Raw genomic sequence first — 21,705 nt, forward strand, 5'->3', positions numbered from 1 at the left:
ACACCACACTGACACCGCACACAGAGCAGACACACTCCATACACACCATACACACTCCATACAGACTCCACACCATACACATACCGTACACACGCTATACACACACCACACAGACTCCACACCATACACACACACACCATACACACACCATAAAGACACCATACACACCATACACACACCACAGACCAGACACACACCATGTACACACCATACATCCCATAAACAGATCGTACTCTCACCATATACTTACCATACATACAGATGTATCGTACCTTGGGATTTTTTAAACCCCATTGCACATTCCCTGTTACACGGAATTTTATTGGCATCCCACACCTTGGGATGACAGTCTTCCCTTGCACTGGGCAGCACCCAGCAGCTTGGTCCTGGTACTCTGTTGTGGTACATGGCTATCTATGGTGGTTCATGGGAATCCATGGTGACCCATTGTGGTGATGCATCTCACCTTTCTCAGGCTGCACTGAGATCTGAGAAATGCTTGTTAGACCACAGCCTTGAAAAACAGTACCTGGGCTCAGCTCTTCTTTAGCTTACCAGAAATACTCTCTGCTTCCAGGAACTTCAGCTGTCTTATAGAGCTCCTGGGGTTTTTTATGAACAGCACTTGCAACTGTTTTTCTTCCCTGAGAGGCAGAACATCCCTGTTCTCAGATATTCAAAGAAAGTGCAGACTGAAACTGTGGCAAGGATGAAACACTGTTACAACTAAAGCCCACTCTCTTGCAGCCCTGTAAACAGTGGTCCAAAATGAGACCCTTGGAGCTGTCCTGGAACACAGCAGGTTGTGACCAGCAACCGCCCTCTGAGTGGGGCCTCTCAGAGCCAGCAAACTCAAGTCTGCTGTACTTGGAGGATCACTGAACGATGATGGGTCCTGGGCTGATACCCTCACTCCCTGAGGTTCAACCCTTTGCCTTTGAGGAGATGCAAAGGCATCCAAAGTGAGTGTTTCACTGACCTCTGAGGGAAATTTTTCACAGGTACCTGGCTTGCACTGTCTTTCTGTCTGTGTGCATGCCCCTACCAAATGATGCAGCAAATCTGAGAGAAATGCTAGTCTCTTAGATGTTTAAGTATCTCAGATCTAAGTAATGTAGGCCTTTAAGTAAGGTTAAGTCATAAGCTATAAGCTAAGTTAAAGGCTGCTAAAGTTTTGTTCTTTTGTTAAGTTGTTAAGTTTAATTTACATAGGTTAGATGCTGTTAAGTGTCAGTTCCTCTGTTAAATTGTTAAGTTACAAGTTAGTAGTGTTAAGTGTGAGTGCTGCTAAGCTTTTAGGCCATATTCCTTTTTTATCCTTGTCCTCAGTGTCCTTTTGTCATCCACACCTAAACACAGACACAGACACGGACACACACACACACGCACACACACAAACTCAACAGTTCATTTCTGTTTTGATTGCCTGGATTTTGTTTGTTGTTGCTTTTTTATCTCCTCAGTGTGCATTGACTGTCTTGTAAGTGGTAGAAGCTTGCCAATGAACTTCGTCGTGCTGCCGCTTAATATTAAATCTGGTTTTTGCTGATACCCTTGCCAGTGATTTTTTAAGTGATCTCACACACTTGTTCATCACACACATGCTGGTCCTAGGACTGCACCAGATTGTGATGGGCACTGAGGACACAGCTGTGCTCTTCTGTCCTGGAGGGCTCACACTCCTGAGATTCCAGTCTTCTTTTCCATGTTCCCCTGGCAAGCAAAACCAAGCCCCTTGTCTCCAGGGGTGACAATTGTTTTTCCACCTCCTGGTGTGTAGCAGCGCAAGGCCATGGGCCTTGCCAAGCTCCTTCTCCTCCATGCTGGAAGTGGAGCCAGGAACCTGCCAGCCTCAGGAGGCGGCTGTAAAGAGCATGGCAGGCACCACAAATGACTGCCTGCAGCACAGTCGTCACTGCCAGGGCCAGGTGGAGTCCTGCAGACAGTGCTGTGCCAGGGCACAAACACCGCTGGGTCACAGGGAGGTCTAGCATGGACGGCCAGCAACCCCTTCCTGCTGGAGGCTGTGGAAAGAGGGCAGGGATGGAGAAGGCACCACTGCGGACTCACATTTCTACTCAAGTTCTGCTGGGGTCTCTATTGCCAGTGCTCACATTTGCACTTCATCCCAAATGGGAGAGTTACACCTTCAGAAGGTCGGAGAGGCTTTGACCAGGTGGGCATAAAGCACCCAGAGACTGGTGCAGATATATGGGGTGACCTTTTCACATATGGGCTTCCTGTGCTCCTGCTGTCCAGGGAGACTAAAGGGCTCCTTGCTTGGATTTGAAGTTTGTGTGCCAGTAATGGAAAAAAATAGAGCAAAGGCAAATATTTTAAAGGGAAAAATTTGGCTAATGTGGCAGCTGTGTCACCTCCCTGGTTCAGGACATGGGCTGTCCCTGTGCATCCATAGGGAGAGCCCCTAGAACCCATACCTCTCTGTGTCCCAGACCCAGGGTGGGACCCTAGGAGCATCCTTGCAGGGCACCAGGGCAGGAAGTGTCACCCATGTACCCCTTCAGGTGTGTGCTGCTTTGCCAAGCCAGGGACAGCTCCTACAGTGCTTTCCTCCCCAACTTTCCTGGGATCCCCAGGCTGAGTATGTGGAGTCCCAGTCCCATGCCTAGGTAGTCTCTTCCACCATGAAGCCACCAGCCATCCATGGCTTTTCCTGTAGAGTGTCCCTAGATCAGGGTATACCCCAGCATGGCCCTGTGGGTGCCAGTAAAACAGCCTATGCACTGCGCAGGGGGATCTATCTTTCCAGTACCACAGTGAGGCCGGAGATCTGCAGGATTCACCCAGGACATAGAAAGCCTCAGGGTCTCCTGGGGCTCTCCCCATCCCTGCATCCCAATGAAGCAATGTGGCCAGGACCAGTCTGGTAGTCCCCTGTGGATCCTCAGCATATTCCAGGCCATTGATATGCTGAGGTCAGTGCTGGTGGCATGACACCGCCATGGCAAATTCCCCTCCAAAACAAGGGGCCTGGACCATTGACCTCATCAGCAAGTCCTTACACCAAGAAGTGCCTGGAACTTTTTTGGCTTGTGTGGCTTCTGCGTGGCCTAGGAATGATCTCCCAGGGTTTTTTCTGACTCACAGGACAGGAAACATTTTGGGGTTTAAGCCAAGCTGAATAATATGCTCATTTCCTTGTGCTGACTACAAAGCACCTGCTCCAGGGGATTTATGGAGTGCCAGCCTCTCGCAGTCACTCTGCGGCTGCCTGCCCAGATGTTTTTATTTTCCTGGTATGGCCAGCAAGAGCAAAGGCCTGTTTTCCTAAACACCCTGTGACCTCCCGGCATATTTCCTTGAGGGGAGCCCAGGTAGAGCCACGGTCTGCAGCACACCCATGCAGGGATAGCCAGGGTGCTAGAGAGCCTGGAACCCTGCCAGGCCTGAGGGTAGCAGGAATGCATGGCTGACCCACTGATGCCAAAACCTGACCTGATGCAGAGCAGCCACTGCTATGATAAAGGACTTGGGAAAGTGCCAAAGGAATGGAGCATTGGCATGAGCAAGGGAGGATGAGACCATGTGAGAGAGGGCAAGAGGGCATGAGAGCCCGAGTTAGCCACAGCATGGGACTCCCCAGTACATAGAGTCCATCCCACGACTGGGGCCCTGCAGACACTATCCCACAGCAGCTGCTGTCCCATGGCAGGGACCCCACACGCACCCCCAGGCAGGGTTGTAGAGCCCCTCTGAAATGCTGTGCCTAACCTCTGGGGTCAGAACACCTCTCCCCTGTGAGGAGGGTAAGGATGTGGGAGCTGAGGCCACGAAAGACACAAGGCATGCCAGCATGCCTTGCAGCCCATGCTTCTCCACTGGCATCAAACTTCATTTAGCAGGCAGCCAGTCTGCAGAGTAAGGAGACATCAAGTTTTTCTCACATCCCCTCTATTTTGTCCCCTTTTTGGAGTAATAGTCTCATTGCTGGTGGGGCTGTACTCCAGTCTCTGTGAGCTACTCCACCTGGCTTGCCAGCTGTGGGATGAAGGATGCTATGAGTTAGCTGTCATTCGCCGGCTAGCCCTTTGTCTTCCCTCCCCAGCTCCTGACTGCCTAGCTCTTCCTCACCCCTCTGCTCACCACTCCCAAGGGTCTGGTCATGCCAGTGAGCAGTGAGCATTCATAAGTGGTCATCACTCAGAGCCAGCATCTACCTGGACTTGCCCTGGTGCCCTGGGTGCTCTGGTGCTTGAAGCATCCTCAGGGTGCTGGGTAAGGAAAGGTGCCCACATCCCAGAGCTGCCTCAGGGTCCACAGCAGCACCCATGCACTTTGGTCCAGTGATAAATTGGGGCTGTGGATTTTTTGTTTGTTTGTTTGGTTTTTTTGTTTGGGTGGGTTTTTTTGTTGTTGCTGTTGTTGTTGCTGGGTTTGTTTTTGTTTAGAGAGAAAATAAAATACCTTTGGGGAGTAGGAGCCAAACTCCCCAGTGCCTAAAACAGCAATCGCAGCACTTCCTTGGATTTATGGTGTTTGCTTTCACAATGCCAGCCAGGATCCTGTTTGCTTCCTGCTCTGCAGCTGCAGCCCCAGCTGAAGCCTCAGAAGATTCAGGTTTTATAACCCTCCTGGATTCTGCTGATGGCAACATGTCTAGCACAATTTATCACCCCCCCGAGCCTCCTGTGGTGCTGGGGTGGGTGGTTGCCACCTCATCCTAGCACCACTGGCTTGGGTGCTCTGTCTTCCCCATTCATGGGGTCTCATCCCTGGCACTGGGCATTCTGCTGCTCTGCAGAGGGATTGCTGAGAGAGGAGGCCAGCAGAACTGTGTTCTTGGTGGGGTGCAGCACCCAGCTTTTCTCAGACACAGCTACAATCTGTAGCCAGGCCAGGAAGGAGAGCTGGGTCCTTCCTGCAGAAGGTCACATCCTGAGACACGGATATGACCTTCCGTGGGATCCTGGGATACTCAAAGGTGGTGACTGCTGCTCACTGGCTACATGTAGTCAGGCACACATGTGATCCCATCTGTTGGGCTCTGCCTGGTAAATCAAAGTGACTAAACTTCTAGAGAGGCACTTTTTCCAGCCCTTTCATCCTTTCTGTGGTTCTTCCCCGGGTCTCAGTTGCTCCCCAAGATGTGAGACCAAAAGTGGCTGCTTTCTTTCAGTTTCTGCAGCAAAACCTCCTCCAGGCTGGCACGGCAGGAGAGGGTGTCAGCACTTCCTGCCACAGCACTCCTCATGAACACAGGCAGAAGCTCTGAAGCACCAAGTTCAATTGCAAGTACTGCTTTCCAAATTACAAGCCCCCTCCTGTACAACCTGGACAAAAATGCTCTGGATCAGCCACGGGTATGTGTGCGCTGGGGCCAGGTGGGTGCCCAGGAATGCAGAAGTGGGGGAAGCAAAGTGGTCAGTAGGGGAAAAGCAGGATCATTAGGCTATGGGGGACCACCAGCCCCTTTCCTTATGCACAGCCACAGTGTGAACCTTGGTCCACTGCCCTGGTCCCTCTGCAACATGCCAAGAGATGTCCTGACACTCCCTTTTTTCTCTGCATTTTCCCAACAACGCACTTTGATGAAAAACCCAAAAGTCATGAATGATCTCGTGTGGAGGCCCTTGAGCCTCTAAGGGACATTTCCAGGAGAATGCTTTGCAAGAAATCTACCACAGGCTTTGAGAAAGTCTCATAGTTTAGGGTGAGCAGAAAGGTTTTCCCCAGAGTGCTCTGCAGTACTATGTTAATCTACTTCAGTTTTGCTTTTCCCATTGGCCTGTGGGCCTCGCCCACCTCTATTGTTCATATATGTCCCCAGTTCAAGGTTTCTCCTTTCCCCGTTTCCCCACTGACTGTGGTATCACTGATGGTCTGCTCTTATGTCCCCTATAGGTCATTGCCCTTTGCCCTGCCCTCTGTGTTCAGACCATTGGCTCCTGACCCCTATACTTAACCCTGGACATTCCTTTGATCTGGCTTTCTGTCCCTGGACCCTTCAGTGTGAGTCTGCAAAATAAACCTCTCTGGAATTCTTTACAGGAGCCCCTTGCCTTCTTTGCTGAGCTAACCTTTGTGTGTGTGAATGTGGACTTGAGAGTCCCTGTGTGCACACACCCCCCCCCCCCAAGAAGCTTCTTGAGAAGAGACACTTTTCTGGCAGAGGTAGCAGCAACCACCATCCATCTCTATGCTGCTACAGTCTCATAGCTTTAACTCTCTATTTAATGAACCATAATGGCTACAGATATCCTGAGAATGCCTCTCCATCTCCCTGATGGAGCAGGGGAAATGCCCTTCTACACAGCCAAGAGATGCTGTCACCCCAGGATGAGCACTCTTGTGGAAGCCTGTCTAAATCCTATGGGCCTCTGAGTGAAACCCACCATTCTTTTTTTAACATTTACTGTTCTTGTTGATGAAACAATGATGGATTATTTCATTGCAGTTTCTAGCATGCCAGACTTCTTTTTCCAAACACACAATAGGAATATTAATTAACTGCTCTGAGGACGAATGCTTTTATCCTCCTTATATAGTAACAACTCTGCACCAAAGGGCAGGTTCCATTTGTCACTGATACACTCCACCATCCTGGCTCAGGGCCCAGTGGTCAGAAGGGGGTGTCCAACATTTCTCTGATTTGTTTTCAGCCTTTCCCAACAGATCCCATACTCGCTGCCATCTAACCATCCCACCAAGGATCATCCATGGCACTACAACAGGGCTGGGGTAAGACTCTAAGGGGAAGAAGGGTTGCAAAGCCAGGGCTTCTCCCTCAGCAGCGAGAGCACAAGCTGCAAGAGATGGATGCAATGGGATGGCAAAGGGTCCAGAGCACCAAAGGGAAGGGATTGTGCCTTCAAATCCAAAGGTGGTGAATACAAAACGGTTAAAGTGGATAAAAGGAAGCTTTTTTTTTCCTTACTATGTGCTTAATTAGACTGCCACAGGAAAATGCTCAGGCCAAAATTTAGCAGGATTCAATGAGGGATTGGGCACTTATGGGGATAAGAAAAATATCCAGCTATAATAGTGAATGCCAATACAAATTCTGGAAGGGATATTAAGCCTCACGCGTCAAGGTGTAAATTTATCCCAAACTCTCACAAAGTAGGGAGCTTAATGCAGGGGCAGATGACCCACATATGCCATCGCTGCTGATGCTGCCTCACTGCCAGCATGGCCTCGTGCTGGCTGAGCCCCTGGCTGGACCATCCCCAGAGCCCTGTTTCCTGCTGCTGGCAGTACCTCTGACAAGGGCTGCAAATTTCTTTTGGCAACTCAGCCCTTTGCTTGTAGCTCTCTGGGGCCATGTGGCTCCCAGGGCTCCGACTTCCTCCCTCTTGCACATCTGCTCCCTTTTCCAGCTGATAAAGCCTTATCACTTCTACACAGAGGCAGGCCCTCTGGGTGAAGGTCTATGAGGTCCACAGGCACATCCCTGGGTGATGTGGCATCTTCCCAGAGGTCCTTGCTTCCAGCCAAGTCCTTCATTTACCTCTCAGGTTACTTGTCACCCAAAAGCACTTTTGCCCCCTGATTTTATCCCTCCTGTTTCCTGCTTCTGCTGGGGCCAGTCTGCAGCCTGTGAAAGAGGATGCTCAGCTCTGGTACCTTCTGTGTGCTCCAGGTGCACAGGCACAGTCCTCTCTCATGGGCACTGCTCAGATGAGCCCCAGTTCTTTCTCTCCTGTTCTGCATCAGTGGCTGTTGCTGTACTGTCTGCTCTGGTCACAGCATCAAATCTGTCAGAGCCCATTAGGTGTTTGGACAATATTATCAGGCACATGCTGGGATTCTTGGGGTGTTCTGTGCAGGGCCAGGAGTTTGACATGGTGATCCTGATGTGCCCCTTCCAAATCAGCATATTCTATGATTCGGTGATTTTAAATCTCCTGTCACCCCCCCAGCAGCTCATGCATGGCCGTAACCTGGCACGGCTGCAGCCCAGGCTGGGGTGCAAGTGTCATGCAGCTCAGGAGTTGGGTGCAAGCAGCTCCCTCCCCAAATGTGGACAGTGCCATTTGCATCCCACACTGTTAGCAGGATGCCTCTGCAGCTCTGCAAGATGGGATGCTCCTAAAACCTTGGCTTGCTGTGAAGAAGTAGTGACGGCTGAGCATGACCCAAGGGGAGCCTGGAGCTCTCCTGGTCAGGAGCCAGGGTCTCCCGTGCTTGCTGCTTACATGCTCACCACGCTGCAGAGGCAACGCCGCTGGGGACCTTTGGATCTCCCCTCACTGTGGAGTCTTGCACCCACAGGGGCTTCCAACTGGAGAAATTTCTGGAGGGCATGAATCAGCTTTTCACAGCTTGTTAAAAATCTTGATCCTACCTCTTGTTTTCATGCCTTTCAAATCAGGAAATGAGTTTTACAACTTTTCCAGTGGGGCACAGCTGGTGGCCAGGGTCGTAAAGCTGAACTTTATAAATATCTCTCATTGGGATCAGGGGAAGAGCATTAAAAAGGCAGAGAGAGAGAAAGAGAAAGAGAAGGGAAAGGAGCAAAGGCAATAGAGAAGCAAAGTGAACAAGTCCAGTGCAACCATCCACAGCCATGCAAGTACAGAAGATGAGGTGTGCTTGGGGCAGGCTTTGCCTGCTTCTTTCCCTACTCCTCCAGCTGCCTGGCTCCCAGGCCAAATGCTACTTCCAGGCTAAAGGTAAGTGGGGAGGTGAGATGGGAAGAGGCTGATGGGAAGAGGAGGCTTCAGCTTTCCCAGCACAGCAGGGCTCTGCCCTATGCCTGAGAAGTATGGAAGGGACTGTGCTGAACTCAGGAATGGGATCATAGGCCAGTGATGAGTGGAAGGAGCAGTCTACAAACCACAGAACGGCATCCCAGAGCTCTGGCTGAGAAACAGCTTTCTGGGCCATGAAGGCTCCTGGCAGGAACCTGGCTGGGGCAAATTGTGCAGAACTAGCAGCAAAGGGAGCAGAGTAGGTCATCATCCCTCTGCTGTCTCCTCCCAGGGCTGCAGAAATGCCCAGACTCTAAGGGGTGCTGGATTTGTTCTCTCCAGAGAAGCAAGAGCCACTTACTTCTTGCACTAGACTGATGGGGTAATGGTGAGAGCCCCAGGGCAGGGCCAGGAGAGGATGGATGGGTACATCACCCATGGCAGATGACAGGGCATTCCATACCTGCAGGACAGTGGACAGACCACCATATATCTTCCATACCTTAAGGTGGGTAAGATGTCATCATGACACTTTTGTCCCCTCTTTCAGGACACAGGAGTGTCAACGAGGTTTCCACCTGCCCTGAGCACAGTCCCATGTGTTCTCATCACCACTGTTTCCTTTGCAGCTCCCTGTGAGTACGAAGGAAAAGAGTTCTCCCTTGGAGAATCATGGCTGAGCACCAACTGCCTGCTCTGCACCTGCCTACACCCCATTGGTGTGGGTTGCTGCGAGACGTGAGTGAGGGGCTGTGCTGGGGTGGGCTGTCACTTCCCACCATGGCACCCCTGCATCTGCAGCACGGGGAGTCTGGTGGCTGCAAATGCAGCAGATATCAGAGTCTTGGGAGGGCTGTGGGGCACCAGGTCCTGGGGAACAAGAGGCAGAGGTGGGCAGGACCCCACTAGGGCATTGAGGGTGGTGGGGTGAGCTGGGGCACTTGGAAAGGGTGTCTCGGCACAGCTAGATGCCCAGATGTGCCAGGAGCCATGTCCCAGCCTGCCTGAGCTGGTCTGGAAGACATCCTGTGCAGGGGGCTGGCAGCAGGAAGCCACCCAGTCCAGTCAGCAGCTCCCCAGCACTAATCAGGGGGTCTGACGGCACCGTGTCCTCTCCCACAGCACCCAGCACCCAATCGACTTCCCTGAGTGGTGTGAGGCCCACTACGACTTGCAGACCTGCCAGATCTCGGTAGTGCAGAAGGCCAACCCCAGCCTGCCATGCGTGAAGAGCGTGGAGCACGAGTGGGGCTCGGCCGGGACCCCCGAGCCACTGGTGAACAAGGTGCTGGGTGCGGGGCTGAGCAGATAGAGGCTTAGCAGCGCTCAGCGCCCTTCGACGCTGCCCTTCCCCCTCCAGAACACACCGCCCGCATGCTACAGACCTGCCCTACCCACCCTGTAGAGGCATCACCGCTGGCACCTTCGAGGGAAACCACTATACACCATGGTACCAAGCTCTGATTCTGCCTTCAGCTTCCTGAATTGGGGCATTCTCCCTGTGAGGTGTTCTGCACATCGTGGAAATGGAGATTCTACAGGATATCCTCCCAGATGGGCAGAAAACCTTCAGCGACTGAAAAAAGGCTACAGGACTATTATCAGCCTGCTCCATGGCAGTCCTGCATTCTGATATGCAGACCCAAGCAAAGCAGCTCCCTACTCCCTCCCAGAACTCTACTCCTCTGCACAGCAGCCGTGGGGAGCTCACTGGGGTCACCACGGCACATCATGCAGCATCCCCACACCCTGTACAGCCCCTTCTCTGCTCCTGGAGTGGGAGGGGCACAACCCACCTCTGGAACCACTAATGCCCCTGCTCTAAAAGCTCCTTGGGTCCCTGGCACTGTAGGCCAGCCAGGGGCAACACTACAACAGAGACAGCCCAGGGTGGGTGGCAGAACAGGATGTCCCCAGGGGAGACCCCCATCCCCACTGGCAAAGGAGCAGGGTGGGAATGGTTCAGGAACCAGAAGCAATCCAAGTGCCAGGGTGGAGGCAGCCACCCTGGCAGCTGCCCCAGCTGGTGCCATACCTGTGTTGTGCAGAGCCTTGTGTAGATGTTTCTGTTTTTGCAATAAAGATACTGAACAAAGAGGTCTCCAGCCTGTGACTGCTGTAGAAGGTAAGGTGTGTTCAGCACCGGGAACAATGTAGGAATAAGGCTCTTGGGAAAGCCGAGTTTTGTACACTCAGATGTTTATTATATTACCATGCAAAGAGGAAAGCTCATTGGAAGTCTTAGAAAAAATGGGGAGCTGGCTGTTGAGCAGGGAGATCTCCATGCCAACTCTCAGATGCAGAGCATACATTCCTTACAGCCCCCAGGGATCCAAAGACCAGAAGGATGCCTTCACACCCAGACAACAGCCCAGGGCCTCAGTGCTGCTCAGTTTTTAATCATCATGATTGTACTGACACAGCATGGGTCTGCATCCTGGTCACCAGCACAGGCCAGCAGCACAGGGCTGGTCTGCCAGGACCTGCCTCCTCCAGATGGGGGTGGCTGGGGCACTGGACTGCGTGGTATGCATGGGACAGTGCTCCAAGAGGCAGGACACATGCCAGGGCAGGAGAGTATGGTCTCACCCAGCCCAGGTAGATACTATGCTTGACAGACCTCTGCTTGTAGAGTCTCTGTAAGGGCACAGCCTTCACCCAAGGGTGATATGAAGCTTCACTGGAAGAGTTCGCCTCTCCCCTCCCTGGGCTGGGCCTTTCCTTCTTGGAAGCCTCATATGGGATAAAGGCACATCAGTGATTCCCTGGGAAGGCAGATTTCTTTTTGCTGAGTGCTGGGACCTGCACCTTCACCCAGGCAGGAAGGGTCCAGCTCCAGCTGAGATCTGCAGCACAAGACTGCATCAAGCAGTGTTCTTCCACCCATGGACAGGACAGACATGCCTGATGCCCACCTGGGCATCACAGATGAATCCAAGGGGACACTGGGATATGTGCACCACAGCACACTGGTGACAGTCCTGCCTGCCATTCCCACTGGTGGCATATGCTTGTAGCTCTGCAGGCCAACAATCTCTTCCTACTTCAGATGGTGATGGAGTTAGTGCTGGAGAACTGAGATACATAGGAAGCCAGGATGGGGTTGGTGGGAAGAACTTTGATGGGCAAGTCCCAGCTGAAGGTGTCCACTGCCATCTGCTCCACCCCAGTCCAGGTGACAGCCTCCGACTGGCTCCCACGAACCAAGCAAGTCCCCGCTGACTCCCCAGAAGTCACAAACTCAAAGTGTAGCCTCCACTTCAGGGACACTGTGGGCAAGAGGGTGGTCAGCACTTAACACCCATAAAGGCCATGGACAGCAGCCATCCCAGCACTGTCTGTCCTGTCAAGGGGACAGCAAATGACCTCACTCACACAAGCCAACTTCCTCCTAAGGGATACATCTCTGCTGAGCAAGGGGAGGGCTGGGGACATCACATTCCTCCTGCAGAGACAAGCAGGGGATGGTCCCTTCTGTGGTGGGTACTAACCGACATTGGTGGTGAATCCTGGGGTTGAGCTGAGTGGGATGGGCAGACTGAAGCTGCTCTGCGCTGTGTGCAGGCACGACTCCTGATGGCGGGCGTGCACGGTGAAGGAGACAGGCTGCCCACGCCGGCGCTGGAATTCCTCCTGGATGCTCTCCTCTGTCTGCAGGCTCACTGAGAACTGCAGGGCAATTGGTAGGGTGCTTGCTCTCACCTCATACACACCGCATGCAAAGCCTGCAGGCTCCATTTCCCAAATAAACTTAGGGCTGGACTATTGTCCCCCTCACATTCCAAGGAGACCCCAGCTGGGTCCCACTAGAAACCCTCACAGCCCAGTGCCACCCCAATCCCTTCTCCCCCATCCCTCACCCTAAACCCCTGCTTCTCCCCAGTAATCCCAGAGACAGCAATGACCTGCAGACATGGGATATCTCCTTCTGAGAAGTTGAAGGTCCCAATGACATCCTCTCCAATCTTATACACAGTCTTAAAGATGCAGAACGTCCCCACCTTCCCACGAGTGTTGCTGATGTTATACAGGTCTGTGGAGCAAGAAGAGGGTTGTGGCAGGACAAGGCCCTGCTATGTGCAGTGCTCTGGGTTAATGACATGACGCCATGCCTCCTGTTTGGGTGTAAAGGACTGTCCCTAGAGGTGGTATATTTTGGGAAATTTCTGCAGTGAGCAGGGGCAAACCCTACACTGACTGTGATGTGCTGGGCAGAGGGTCTCTTGGGCTGAAGTAGGCCCTGACTCAAACAGGCCCTTATAGAGCTGCTCCACAACCATAGCTGGAGATACACTTTGTCGGTGAGAGATATTTTGCAGCTGGCCCTGAGATGTCCTCCATGTCCCTCTCAGGAAGGACAGCAGGTTTGAGCAGGGAATATGACCTACGCAGGCTGCGTCGGGAGGTGGCCACCATGAGCAGTTCTGTTGCTAGGTCTGCCAGGCGAGAATCTTTCTTCAAGCCCTCCTCCTCCTCCAGAAAGGGGTTTGAGGGTGCAACAGCCTCATCCTGTGGAAACTGGTAATCCTTGAGCCCTGGGAAGAAGGTGAGAGCATCAGCAGGGCAGGGTGCAGCCCAGCTCGCCGTGTGGGGAGGGCAGCGCGTGGCCTTACCGTGCAGCACGAGGACACGGAAGGGCACGCGCAGCAGCTTGATGGGGGAGTTGACGCGCTGGCAGCCGATGGTCAGTTTGTACACGTACTTCACGGACTGTCCCCGGAAGGAGGGGGGACCATCGACCGGCAGTGTCTCACAGTATGAATCTGCAAGGGGTGCAGAAAATTGGCTTTCCAAGGCCAGAGGGAAGATCCTGCAGCTGTTGTGTGCAGGCTCCCTTCACCAAATGTTACAATCAGCAGTGTTGAGCTAGGGACAGTGCCTGGTGCTTTCCGCTGTCTCCTCTTTCCGCCAGGGGCCAAACACAACCTGGCTCCCCCACACCAGGCACACTGCTCCACACATCACATGCACCATCATCCAAATACTGCTTCCAGCACATACAACCTGACACACAAACTCTGTCTCCAAAGAATGTGAAATATGTAAAATCCAGGAATACAACCACAAGAACTAAACTTACTCATCACAAGTTCAACCCAAATTTGCCTTTGTGCACTCCTTTGCCCAGCGCTCTCACAGCACAGCCTCCTCCAGGCCCTGCCCCATGTGGGTATTGATCAGTACTTCATGCCTCTTTTGCTTTTGCTTTACACAAACCCTCAAACTCAGCAACAAGTTAGTTTCCCCCTAGTTTTTGAAGGACTGCAGCTAAATGATCAAGAAATGATTCTGAGACCTTCACAACAATCTGTGGTTTGGCCCCCTCGACAAGCTGATGACTTAGACCACAAAGCCTCTGACTCTGAGGGCTCTCAGACACTGGGGCCTGGCTTTCACCACATTCAGCCCCCCTAGAGCCCCTTGGCCACCACACAAACTCCAATGCCGCTTGACACAGTGTGAACACTTCTGCAGCTTTCCCAAACCACATGCTGTATAATAAGAAAGACATAAACAGTGAACTGCAGAAAGTCTCCACCTCCCTGGCTTGCCCATCACAATGCAGAAACACCCTGCCAGAGGAAGGGCAGCACCTGCTCTGAAACCACAGATCCTTCCCTATGTCTGGCACACACTGAATGTTGAGGCTTAGATTAAAAGTTAGGGTTACATTTTAAATATAACTTCTGGTTTTAAAATAACAGGACTGGAAGGAAGAAAAAAGCCTGTGCTAGTGTGTAGTGTTGACAGGATGTCACACTTTGCAACTCTTTCTGGACCAGGGTGCAGATAAAGCAGAGAACTATCCTAACAGGGAGGAAAATCAGGTATTTCCAAGGAAAGAAGCAGACTTCTGTAACCCCCGTACCAGATTCAACAAGAGTGCTCACAAAGACCTTCATGCCTACTGAGGATAATCTGAGCAGAGACCACCATAGTCAGAGGAGGATGGACAGTTTGCTACCTCGCTCAGGAATGCCAAGACTCAGGAAGTCCCAGCTTCCAAGCATATCCCAGAAGGAAGCACATTCCTGTTGCTACAAATGCCTTCCTTACCCATCCGCTGCTGCACCCTCTGGCTTGCCTTCTGGCCTGTGTCCAGGCTGCTCCCATTTCCTCCCCTCTCTGTGATCTACCAAATGTTTAAAGGTGTTACAAAACCAGAGTGGAGGCAAAACAGCCACAGAAATGATTTGAGGAGTTGAGAAAAAGCTTCATGGTGACAAATTTAAAGAGCTCAGCCTGCGCCATATGTCAAAGGGCTGGGAGATGAGTCAACTTCGACACATAGGCACCACAACAAGAGTAAGGTATTGGGGAATAAGTTGGTCAGCAAATGAAAACAAGTCCTTTTATCAAGAGACAGTCTGACACAACCTCAGCTGTATGTGCCAGCTCTGGCTGCTGTTTAATAACACAGTATATTGCTGAAGCAGAATTAAGATTTCTTGGGTTTTCTGGTTTGTTTTTTTCCCCCCTTCTCAAACTGCATAGCAAAACTCAAAACTTCTGAAAAACAGGAAATGAAAAATTAAGATACACACCCACACAGCCTTAACTCTGCCTCCATGGAGCTGGCAGGAGACTCCAGGAATGGTCTGCAAGCGTGCCAGCTGCAGTCTCGCGTGAGAGCAGCAGCACCGCAGGCTGATGGGATTGGTGTGAACAGCCTGGCAGCAAATGAGACCAAGGCTGTGATACAGGGATTTCAGTGCTAAAAAAGCAGCACCACATGCAGCCAATCACATGTGATGCATGAAACAGGTGCATCACACAGCCAAGGGGAAAGGCTGTACTGCACAGCTAAGGAACCTCAAAGAATAAAAGAGTTTGTGTCCTTCCAGAGAAGCTGCATCCAAGCACCAGGCAGATGCAGGCTACGTGTGCCAGTGCCACCCAGAGGCAGAGAGGACAGACACACACATCTCGACGTCATTGGAAAGGACAGACAATCCCTAGTTTAACTGGTAGTTGAACGGCTTCCGCCTGTTAAGCCAGTGAACAGTCAATACCTCGATCCATCCCAGCCACCTGGACCTTGGGCTGTCATCACTGATCTGTTATTCCAGAAACTGCCCAACCTGTCTAAGGTATGCCAGAAAAAGGGACTTCCCTCTGCTTCCCGGGAATGGATGCTCCAGCCCCAAACCTGCAAGCAGCAAGGAACACAGGAGAATCCAGGTGAGCCTCAGGCCAGCTAAGATTTCTGTCTCCTCTTCCTTCCTGCTGGCATGGCCAGCTCCTTTCCCCAAGATGCTGCTGTAGAAAAGTAAATGAATAACCAAATGTCTTCAGACAACAGGCTCTGCAGTTTAGGGGCACAGCACCAACATGGCACAGCCCCACCCCACTAACCACCAAGCCACGCCAGCCTGGTTTCACCAGGTCCACCTTTCCCTCCAGCCAGGCCCCTCCAAGGCCAGAAAGGCAGGAGACACCAGCTTCAAAATCAGCCATGTCACAACCCCGTGGCTGCTTGGTCTCACCTGCAGCTTCGCTTCCAGCTCTGCAGAGCTCAGTGATCCAGTAGAGCCTGCCCCAGCATAGGGACTGTCTCTCCTCACCCTGTGCTCTGCAGTGTGAGAGATCTCCATCAACCATTCCCAGCAGATCCCTGGGACAATAACAAAGCTCTCCATGCACAGCCTGAGAGGCCTAACATCACTGCTGCTAATCACAGGCCACTGGAATGCAAAGGAGATCTGACATGACCTGAACAGGCTGGGCCACACAGCCAAGAGTGAACAGTGCATACTCAGCTGTTTCCACAGCTATCTATTGGAGAGCTTTGAGCAGAGAAGAAGAGCAGTGCTCACTTTCACAGCAGGAAAACTATAACATCCAGAAGACTATAATCTCCAGGACAGCTACAACCTGAACAGGAAGCACAAACCTTTGGAGGACACCAAGAATACCCCAGTACTCTAAATTCCAAGAATACTCCAGTATGACTGAAGAAATAAAGACAAGGAAATGCAGGTGTGTGTAGCCATTCCTCCTGCTGCAACCAGATATTTCAAAAATTTTACAACTTGGAGCTACACAGTAGACCTGCAGCAAAGGCCACAGGCCAGGGGCAGGACTGAGGGACGCATTGCAGCACACAGCCCTAGAAAAGCAGAGAACAGATTCTGGATGATGCAGCAGCTCCTCAGCACTCACACTCCAAAGCACCCTATCTTTCATGAGCATCAGGATCTCACACTTGCAGCACTCAGGTCTGCAAAGCCAGTTTTGAAAGCAGAACTCCCCAGAGATGAGCTCTGTGAACAAGGGAAGAGAAGACAGGACTCACAGGACTTGGACTCCCCAGGATCCAGTCGCAAGTCACAGAAGAGGATCTTTGGTGGGGTGGACAGGATACACTGACCCCGCTCTCCTGGAAGAGAATAAGAAACACATGAATGCTGCACAGCCTCAGGCTGTATTCAGGTCAAGCTTTATCTCCATGGGAAGGAAGAGGGAGAAGAGAGCCAAAGAAGAAAGATCTCTTGCCCTGGTCATATCATAAGACACTGCCACTGCAGCTGGACAAACAACTGTCGTGTTTCAATCCAAGCTAGTGTCATTGTGATTACAGTATTAACAAGGTCTCACAACATCCATCACCAGGAAAGCAACACAAAATTCCCACTCACTTCTACGCATGCTGCATCAAGACACACACACATTATGGTCTGCTTGACTCCTGCCCACTGCGCTCTCACTGTCCCTACCCGGGTGACAGGCAGGAGTGGCACTCACCTCTGTTGGGGACAAAGACGGTCTCATTCTCTGCCTGCACATCGTGTTTGCTGCCATCAGAGGGAGGGAGTGCCACCCGGTTCTCGCTGGCGTGAAACTGGCAGTGGATCTGGGCGCTGGCCCATGCTAGCATCTCACTGAAAGCAAAGAACAACACTCATATCTCTGCTTTAAACCTGAATTACAGCAGGCAGGAACTGGGAGAAGAGCAACTCTGTCCACTCAGCTCCATGCAGCGCTGCTTGTCTGGAAGGAAGAAGTCCTTGCTTCACTGTCACTGAAGCCACTCTCACAGTCCCCTTCCAAACAAGCCTTGGGAGTAATCTCAAGCTGGGATGCTGACTCAAAGCCACTTCCACTGCAGCTGCTGGCAAGAGCTTCACCCAAAGCCTGGCTCTGTGGCCCAAGGACTTTTTAAGCAGGAAAAATTGCAGTCTGAGCCACAACACCATTGGCACAGCACTGACATGGCACAAGAAAACACATCTGCCCCAAGAAACACACTGTACACTCATGGCAGAGGATAACAGGCAGCAGAGCTCTGCAGCCCCTGTCCCCTTCCATGAGGACAAGAGACAAGGTGGCTTCTACAAAACTTCACAGGCATCTTTCAGCAAACATGCTGAGGTCAAGTGTTCCAAGATCCAGCACAAAGCCTTACTCATTTGTTCATCTTTCTCATCATCCACAGATTGGGACTGGCCACTCACTGCAGTCTTTGGAGGACACCTCAAGCTGCTGCATGTGGGCCCTGGCAGAGGACACTCAACCATGAGCAGTTAAATCCCAAGCCAGAGGTGACACACAGAGCAGCACACTGGTAGCAACACAACCATTAAGGAAGCGGGCAAATTCTGAAGCAACAAATTCCTGCAACATGGGCTCAGCTGCCCCTGCCCACAGCACGGACATGCCCCAAGCTCAACACTCCTCGGGGCAGGTAGGCACAGACAAGCTCCCTCTGACCCCACAGCACTATCCCCAACAAGAACATCAGCTGTTGTTTATGCTAGACCAAAGAAGAATGTTTATGGGTTTTTCATTAGGACTTACTTACTTCTCCTTATGCAAGGACTTTGCTGACGGCAACAGGGGAGGCAAAGGCATAATTTTGACCCTTCTCTGTACAGCCACAGGAATTAATGTAAGGCCACACATTCAGCACAGAAAAAAGTCTCATGTTTTGGACTCTGTTGTGACACCAGCCATTCCGTAGGGCACTTCTCATGGTACTAGTGACACCTTTCAGTTTCCAAATCACTCCTCTATTTTATTTCCATAGCAGTCTCTATAGTTTAGCCAGTGAATAGTTCCTCTGGTGTTTTCTAACATCATGATCTCATTAGTAAGCACCAACACCAAAGCTTTAGGTGGCAGAGGGATTTTTTGTAGCACACGGGTGTCCCTCCATGTGACGCATCAGAGCAGTTAAAGGTCTAGATGAACCTGGGAAAAAGGTGTGCTGTATTTGTGTCAGCTGACTAACAATGCGCTATCTGATCTTTTGCATGTGCTGGCTGCCCCTACCCAAACACATCTCAGTTACTATACCTAGTTGCTTTGAGACCTACAGTTGTAACTCTGCATTTTTAAAAGTACCAGCATGGCTTTTCCATCAGGGCTGCCATATGTTTTCTTGTTGTAAGGTATCTGCTCTTTGGAAGCAGAGAACTGCTCTTGCTTGAGGCAATGTTTGCTAATTTTATATAAGCTTAGAGTGATTACAGTACCTTCAAACACCATATTTTGAGTATTTTTTTCTTTTTCAGTATTGATTTACTATGTGTCACCAGATTGTTTACATTTTTTCTAGCCAGATATCTAAACAAAATTTGCATGTCCCTTCTGGCCAGCAGAGCTGGCTTGTTCAGCTGGTGCTTGTTCAGCAGTGGAGGATCCTGCACTGGTGCTGAGGTCACTTCCCTCCAGCATCACCTTCCCCACAATTCCTGTAGCCTACATGGGACATGCTCCCTGCAGCCTCTGGGTAGCAGAGATTTGTTTCTTGTATTCCATCATCAAATTCACTTCCTGCCTTTCCTTCAGTTCTGTCCCTGTGCTCAAAATGTGGCCTCTGTCCCTGCACCTGTCAGCCGCAAGACCTTCCAGGCTCTGACAGGGCTATCTGCCTGTTGCAGTCACGGTGCTTTGATCCGGCTCCTGCCTTTAGGCAACCCACAGCTTCATTTTCCAAACCACCAATCTACTTGCTGCTGCCACTCATTTGACATAGCCATGTCTTGTCCGATTGATCATCTGGGGTTTTTCTTATTATTTTAATTTTTTTTCTTTTTCAAGAGGCAGTCTTCTACAGATCACAACACATCTGAAGTTTTAAATGAAGCTCTCATAAATGCACTGGAAACCCCCCAAACGATGCCACCTGGTAACCTCGCAGTCCTACATGTTTCAGAAGCAGGCAAACAGCTCTTGTCATCACACAGGACAAAGCTCTGGGAAACTGGATGCTTATGCCACGCCTCAATTTAAAACCTGAACTCAGTAGTCAAAAGGAAACAGGAAGAAAAGATGGCAAGTTAAGGAAAGCAATAAATACAGAAGCCCTCTGCTGCTGAGACTGCAGGCACTGCAAGTGGGCCCACCAATACAATCACATGTGAACATCATACTGGTGATGAAAACATGCTGAACCTGACAAGGCTGGAAAGAGACACTTCCCAGGAAGGACTCAAGATGAGAAAGCACTCTTCACTACCTCAAGAATCAGACAAGGCCACACACTCAGCAGACACGAACGCTTTGGGTGACTACTCGTGACATGGAGTCACTCCCTGTGAGCCAATATGGGAAGCTCCCACCTTCTCACATTTCCTCAGCACTGCTAAGGGGAGATGCACTGCTCAAAGGCTAGGCCACAGAAAATGTGGCCTCAGAAGGCACCCCTTTCATCCCCACCTCTTTGTCTGCCATCTCTGGAGGCAGAGATCACACTGATCTATCCAGCACTGCTAGACAAAAGAGAGCTCCCTCACAAATGCAGGAAATAATGACACTGCCTGGATGCTGCTTTGTAGGACTGCCACCCTGGCGTGACCAGATATCCCACTTTGACAGCCAGTTTGGCTTCATTTTCTGCCAGTCACTGCCACTGAGGGCTCACCTGAGGGACAGAGAATCTCTAACTGCATACCTCTTTCCTTGTCTACGTCTTGGGGGTACAAACGCAGCATAATTACCTCAGCTTCGCCCCCAAAATTGAGATGGTGCAAGGCCTCCTTAAGGGAGTGCCTCGAGTAGGGAAGTCACAAGGGGCTGAGCTGGCACCATTGCCCCACAGTGCAGACAGGACTACTACTCCAGAGAGAGGAAAGAGGGTAGGCTGCTCCCTCTGGAGGGACTCAGGCAGCTCCAACACTTGGAGGCTCCATGCATGGACTGGCACAGGCTCCTGTACCTGCTGGCAGAGGTCGACGAAGCCGATAATGGGTTGGTGAAGGTGATCACACACTCCAGCACCTCCCCTGCCAGGAACACAGGCCCACGGCCCAGCTTGGCCAATACTTCGATCATGGCTTGGACAATCCTGCTGCACACCTGCCAAAAAAAGGCAACAGTGGGCATGTTATCACAGAATCATGGATTCAAGGAATCACTGAACCGTTTGGGGTGACAGTCCTTAAAGATCATCTTGTTCCAACTCCACTGCCATGGGCATGGACACCTCCCACCAGACCAGATTGCTCAGGACCCCATCCAGCCTGCCACTGAACACTTCCAGGGACAAATCAACCACAATTTTCACTGGCCTACCTGTGCCAGTGCATCACCACCCTCATAATAAAGAATTTCTTCTTAATAATTAATCTAAACGAAGGGTCTTTCGGTTTAAAGCCACCCCCCCTTGTGTTGTCACAGAGACACGGGGAGAGGGCTGGGCAATGTAAGTGAGGAGGAATGGGGACACAGATACATATACACACAGTAGGTGTGGGGGTAAACACGCACAACCCTGTCCTTACAAACACATACATCTTCCTCCCAGGTCCACACAGACAAGAGCGGTCCGGACGCACCGCGACCGTGAGAAAGGACAGCCCTGACACCCCCAGCCCTGTGGTCCCTAACGCAGACACGCACACGGATAGCTCCACCCGAGGGATCAGGGACACAGGGCCGCAAACTTTCCGCAGCTCCGGCCTCGGGCCCACTCACCACCCGCACAGGCCGCGCTCGCCGCCCGGCACCACTGCAGGCCCGGCTCCCCTCAGCCGCTCGGCGGGGATCGGCAGCACTCGGGCAGAGTTCGGCAAAGCTCGGGCAGCGCTCGGGAACCCTCGGCACCCGGGTT

At 51.6% G+C, this 21,705-nt stretch overlaps 2 protein-coding genes across 5 annotated transcripts; one reads left to right on the forward strand and one right to left on the reverse strand.

Moving 5' to 3' along the window:
• Window positions 1-8,527: 8,527 nt before the first annotated feature.
• Window positions 8,528-9,963, forward strand: MSMP (microseminoprotein, prostate associated). Its single transcript, XM_066182317.1, has 3 exons — window positions 8,528-8,633; window positions 9,281-9,389; window positions 9,774-9,963. The coding sequence occupies exons 1-3, from the start codon at window positions 8,528-8,530 to the stop codon at window positions 9,961-9,963; spliced, it is 405 nt and encodes a 134-aa protein (XP_066038414.1).
• An 880-nt stretch (window positions 9,964-10,843) lies between these two features.
• On the reverse strand, window positions 10,844-21,694 carry RGP1 (RGP1 homolog, RAB6A GEF complex partner 1). Of its 4 annotated transcripts, none has more exons than XM_066181000.1 (9): window positions 21,495-21,612; window positions 20,812-20,951; window positions 17,397-17,533; window positions 16,948-17,031; window positions 13,265-13,414; window positions 13,040-13,186; window positions 12,557-12,684; window positions 12,143-12,320; window positions 10,844-11,920 (listed from the first exon to the last, which is right to left on the reverse strand). In XM_066181000.1, the coding sequence occupies exons 2-9, from the start codon at window positions 20,925-20,927 to the stop codon at window positions 11,697-11,699; spliced, it is 1,164 nt and encodes a 387-aa protein (XP_066037097.1). In that variant the 5' UTR covers window positions 20,928-20,951; window positions 21,495-21,612; the 3' UTR covers window positions 10,844-11,696. The 4 variants fall into 4 exon arrangements, with proteins under 4 accessions (XP_066037097.1, XP_066037096.1, XP_066037095.1 ...); XM_066181002.1 differs by having other exon boundaries at window positions 11,829-11,994; XM_066180999.1 differs by having other exon boundaries at window positions 13,040-13,414; window positions 21,570-21,694.
• Between the last annotated feature and the right edge of the window lie 11 nt (window positions 21,695-21,705).

This window comes from Chamaea fasciata, unplaced genomic scaffold (genome assembly GCF_029207755.1).
Source record: "Chamaea fasciata isolate MVZ Bird 193981 ecotype frontalis unplaced genomic scaffold, bChaFas1.0.hap1 SCAF_4, whole genome shotgun sequence".
Lineage (NCBI taxonomy): Eukaryota > Metazoa > Chordata > Aves > Passeriformes > Sylviidae > Chamaea > Chamaea fasciata.

Excerpts from the sequence above, each read along its gene's own strand:
- MSMP (XM_066182317.1), top strand. The coding sequence starts at position 8,528 with ATGCAAGTACAGAAGATGAGGTGTGCTTGGGGCAGGCTTTGCCTGCTT. Across the intron at positions 8,634-9,280 it reads ATGCTACTTCCAGGCTAAAG|CTCCCTGTGAGTACGAAGGA; the intron begins GTAAGTGGGGAG and ends TTTCCTTTGCAG. Across the intron at positions 9,390-9,773 it reads GGTGTGGGTTGCTGCGAGAC|CACCCAGCACCCAATCGACT; the intron begins GTGAGTGAGGGG and ends CCTCTCCCACAG.
- RGP1 (XM_066180999.1), bottom strand. The coding sequence starts at position 20,927 with ATGATCGAAGTATTGGCCAAGCTGGGCCGTGGGCCTGTGTTCCTGGCA. Across the intron at positions 17,534-20,811 it reads TCGTCGACCTCTGCCAGCAG|TGAGATGCTAGCATGGGCCA; the intron begins GTACAGGAGCCT and ends CTTTGCTTTCAG. Across the intron at positions 17,032-17,396 it reads CGTCTTTGTCCCCAACAGAG|GAGAGCGGGGTCAGTGTATC; the intron begins GTGAGTGCCACT and ends ATTCTCTTCCAG.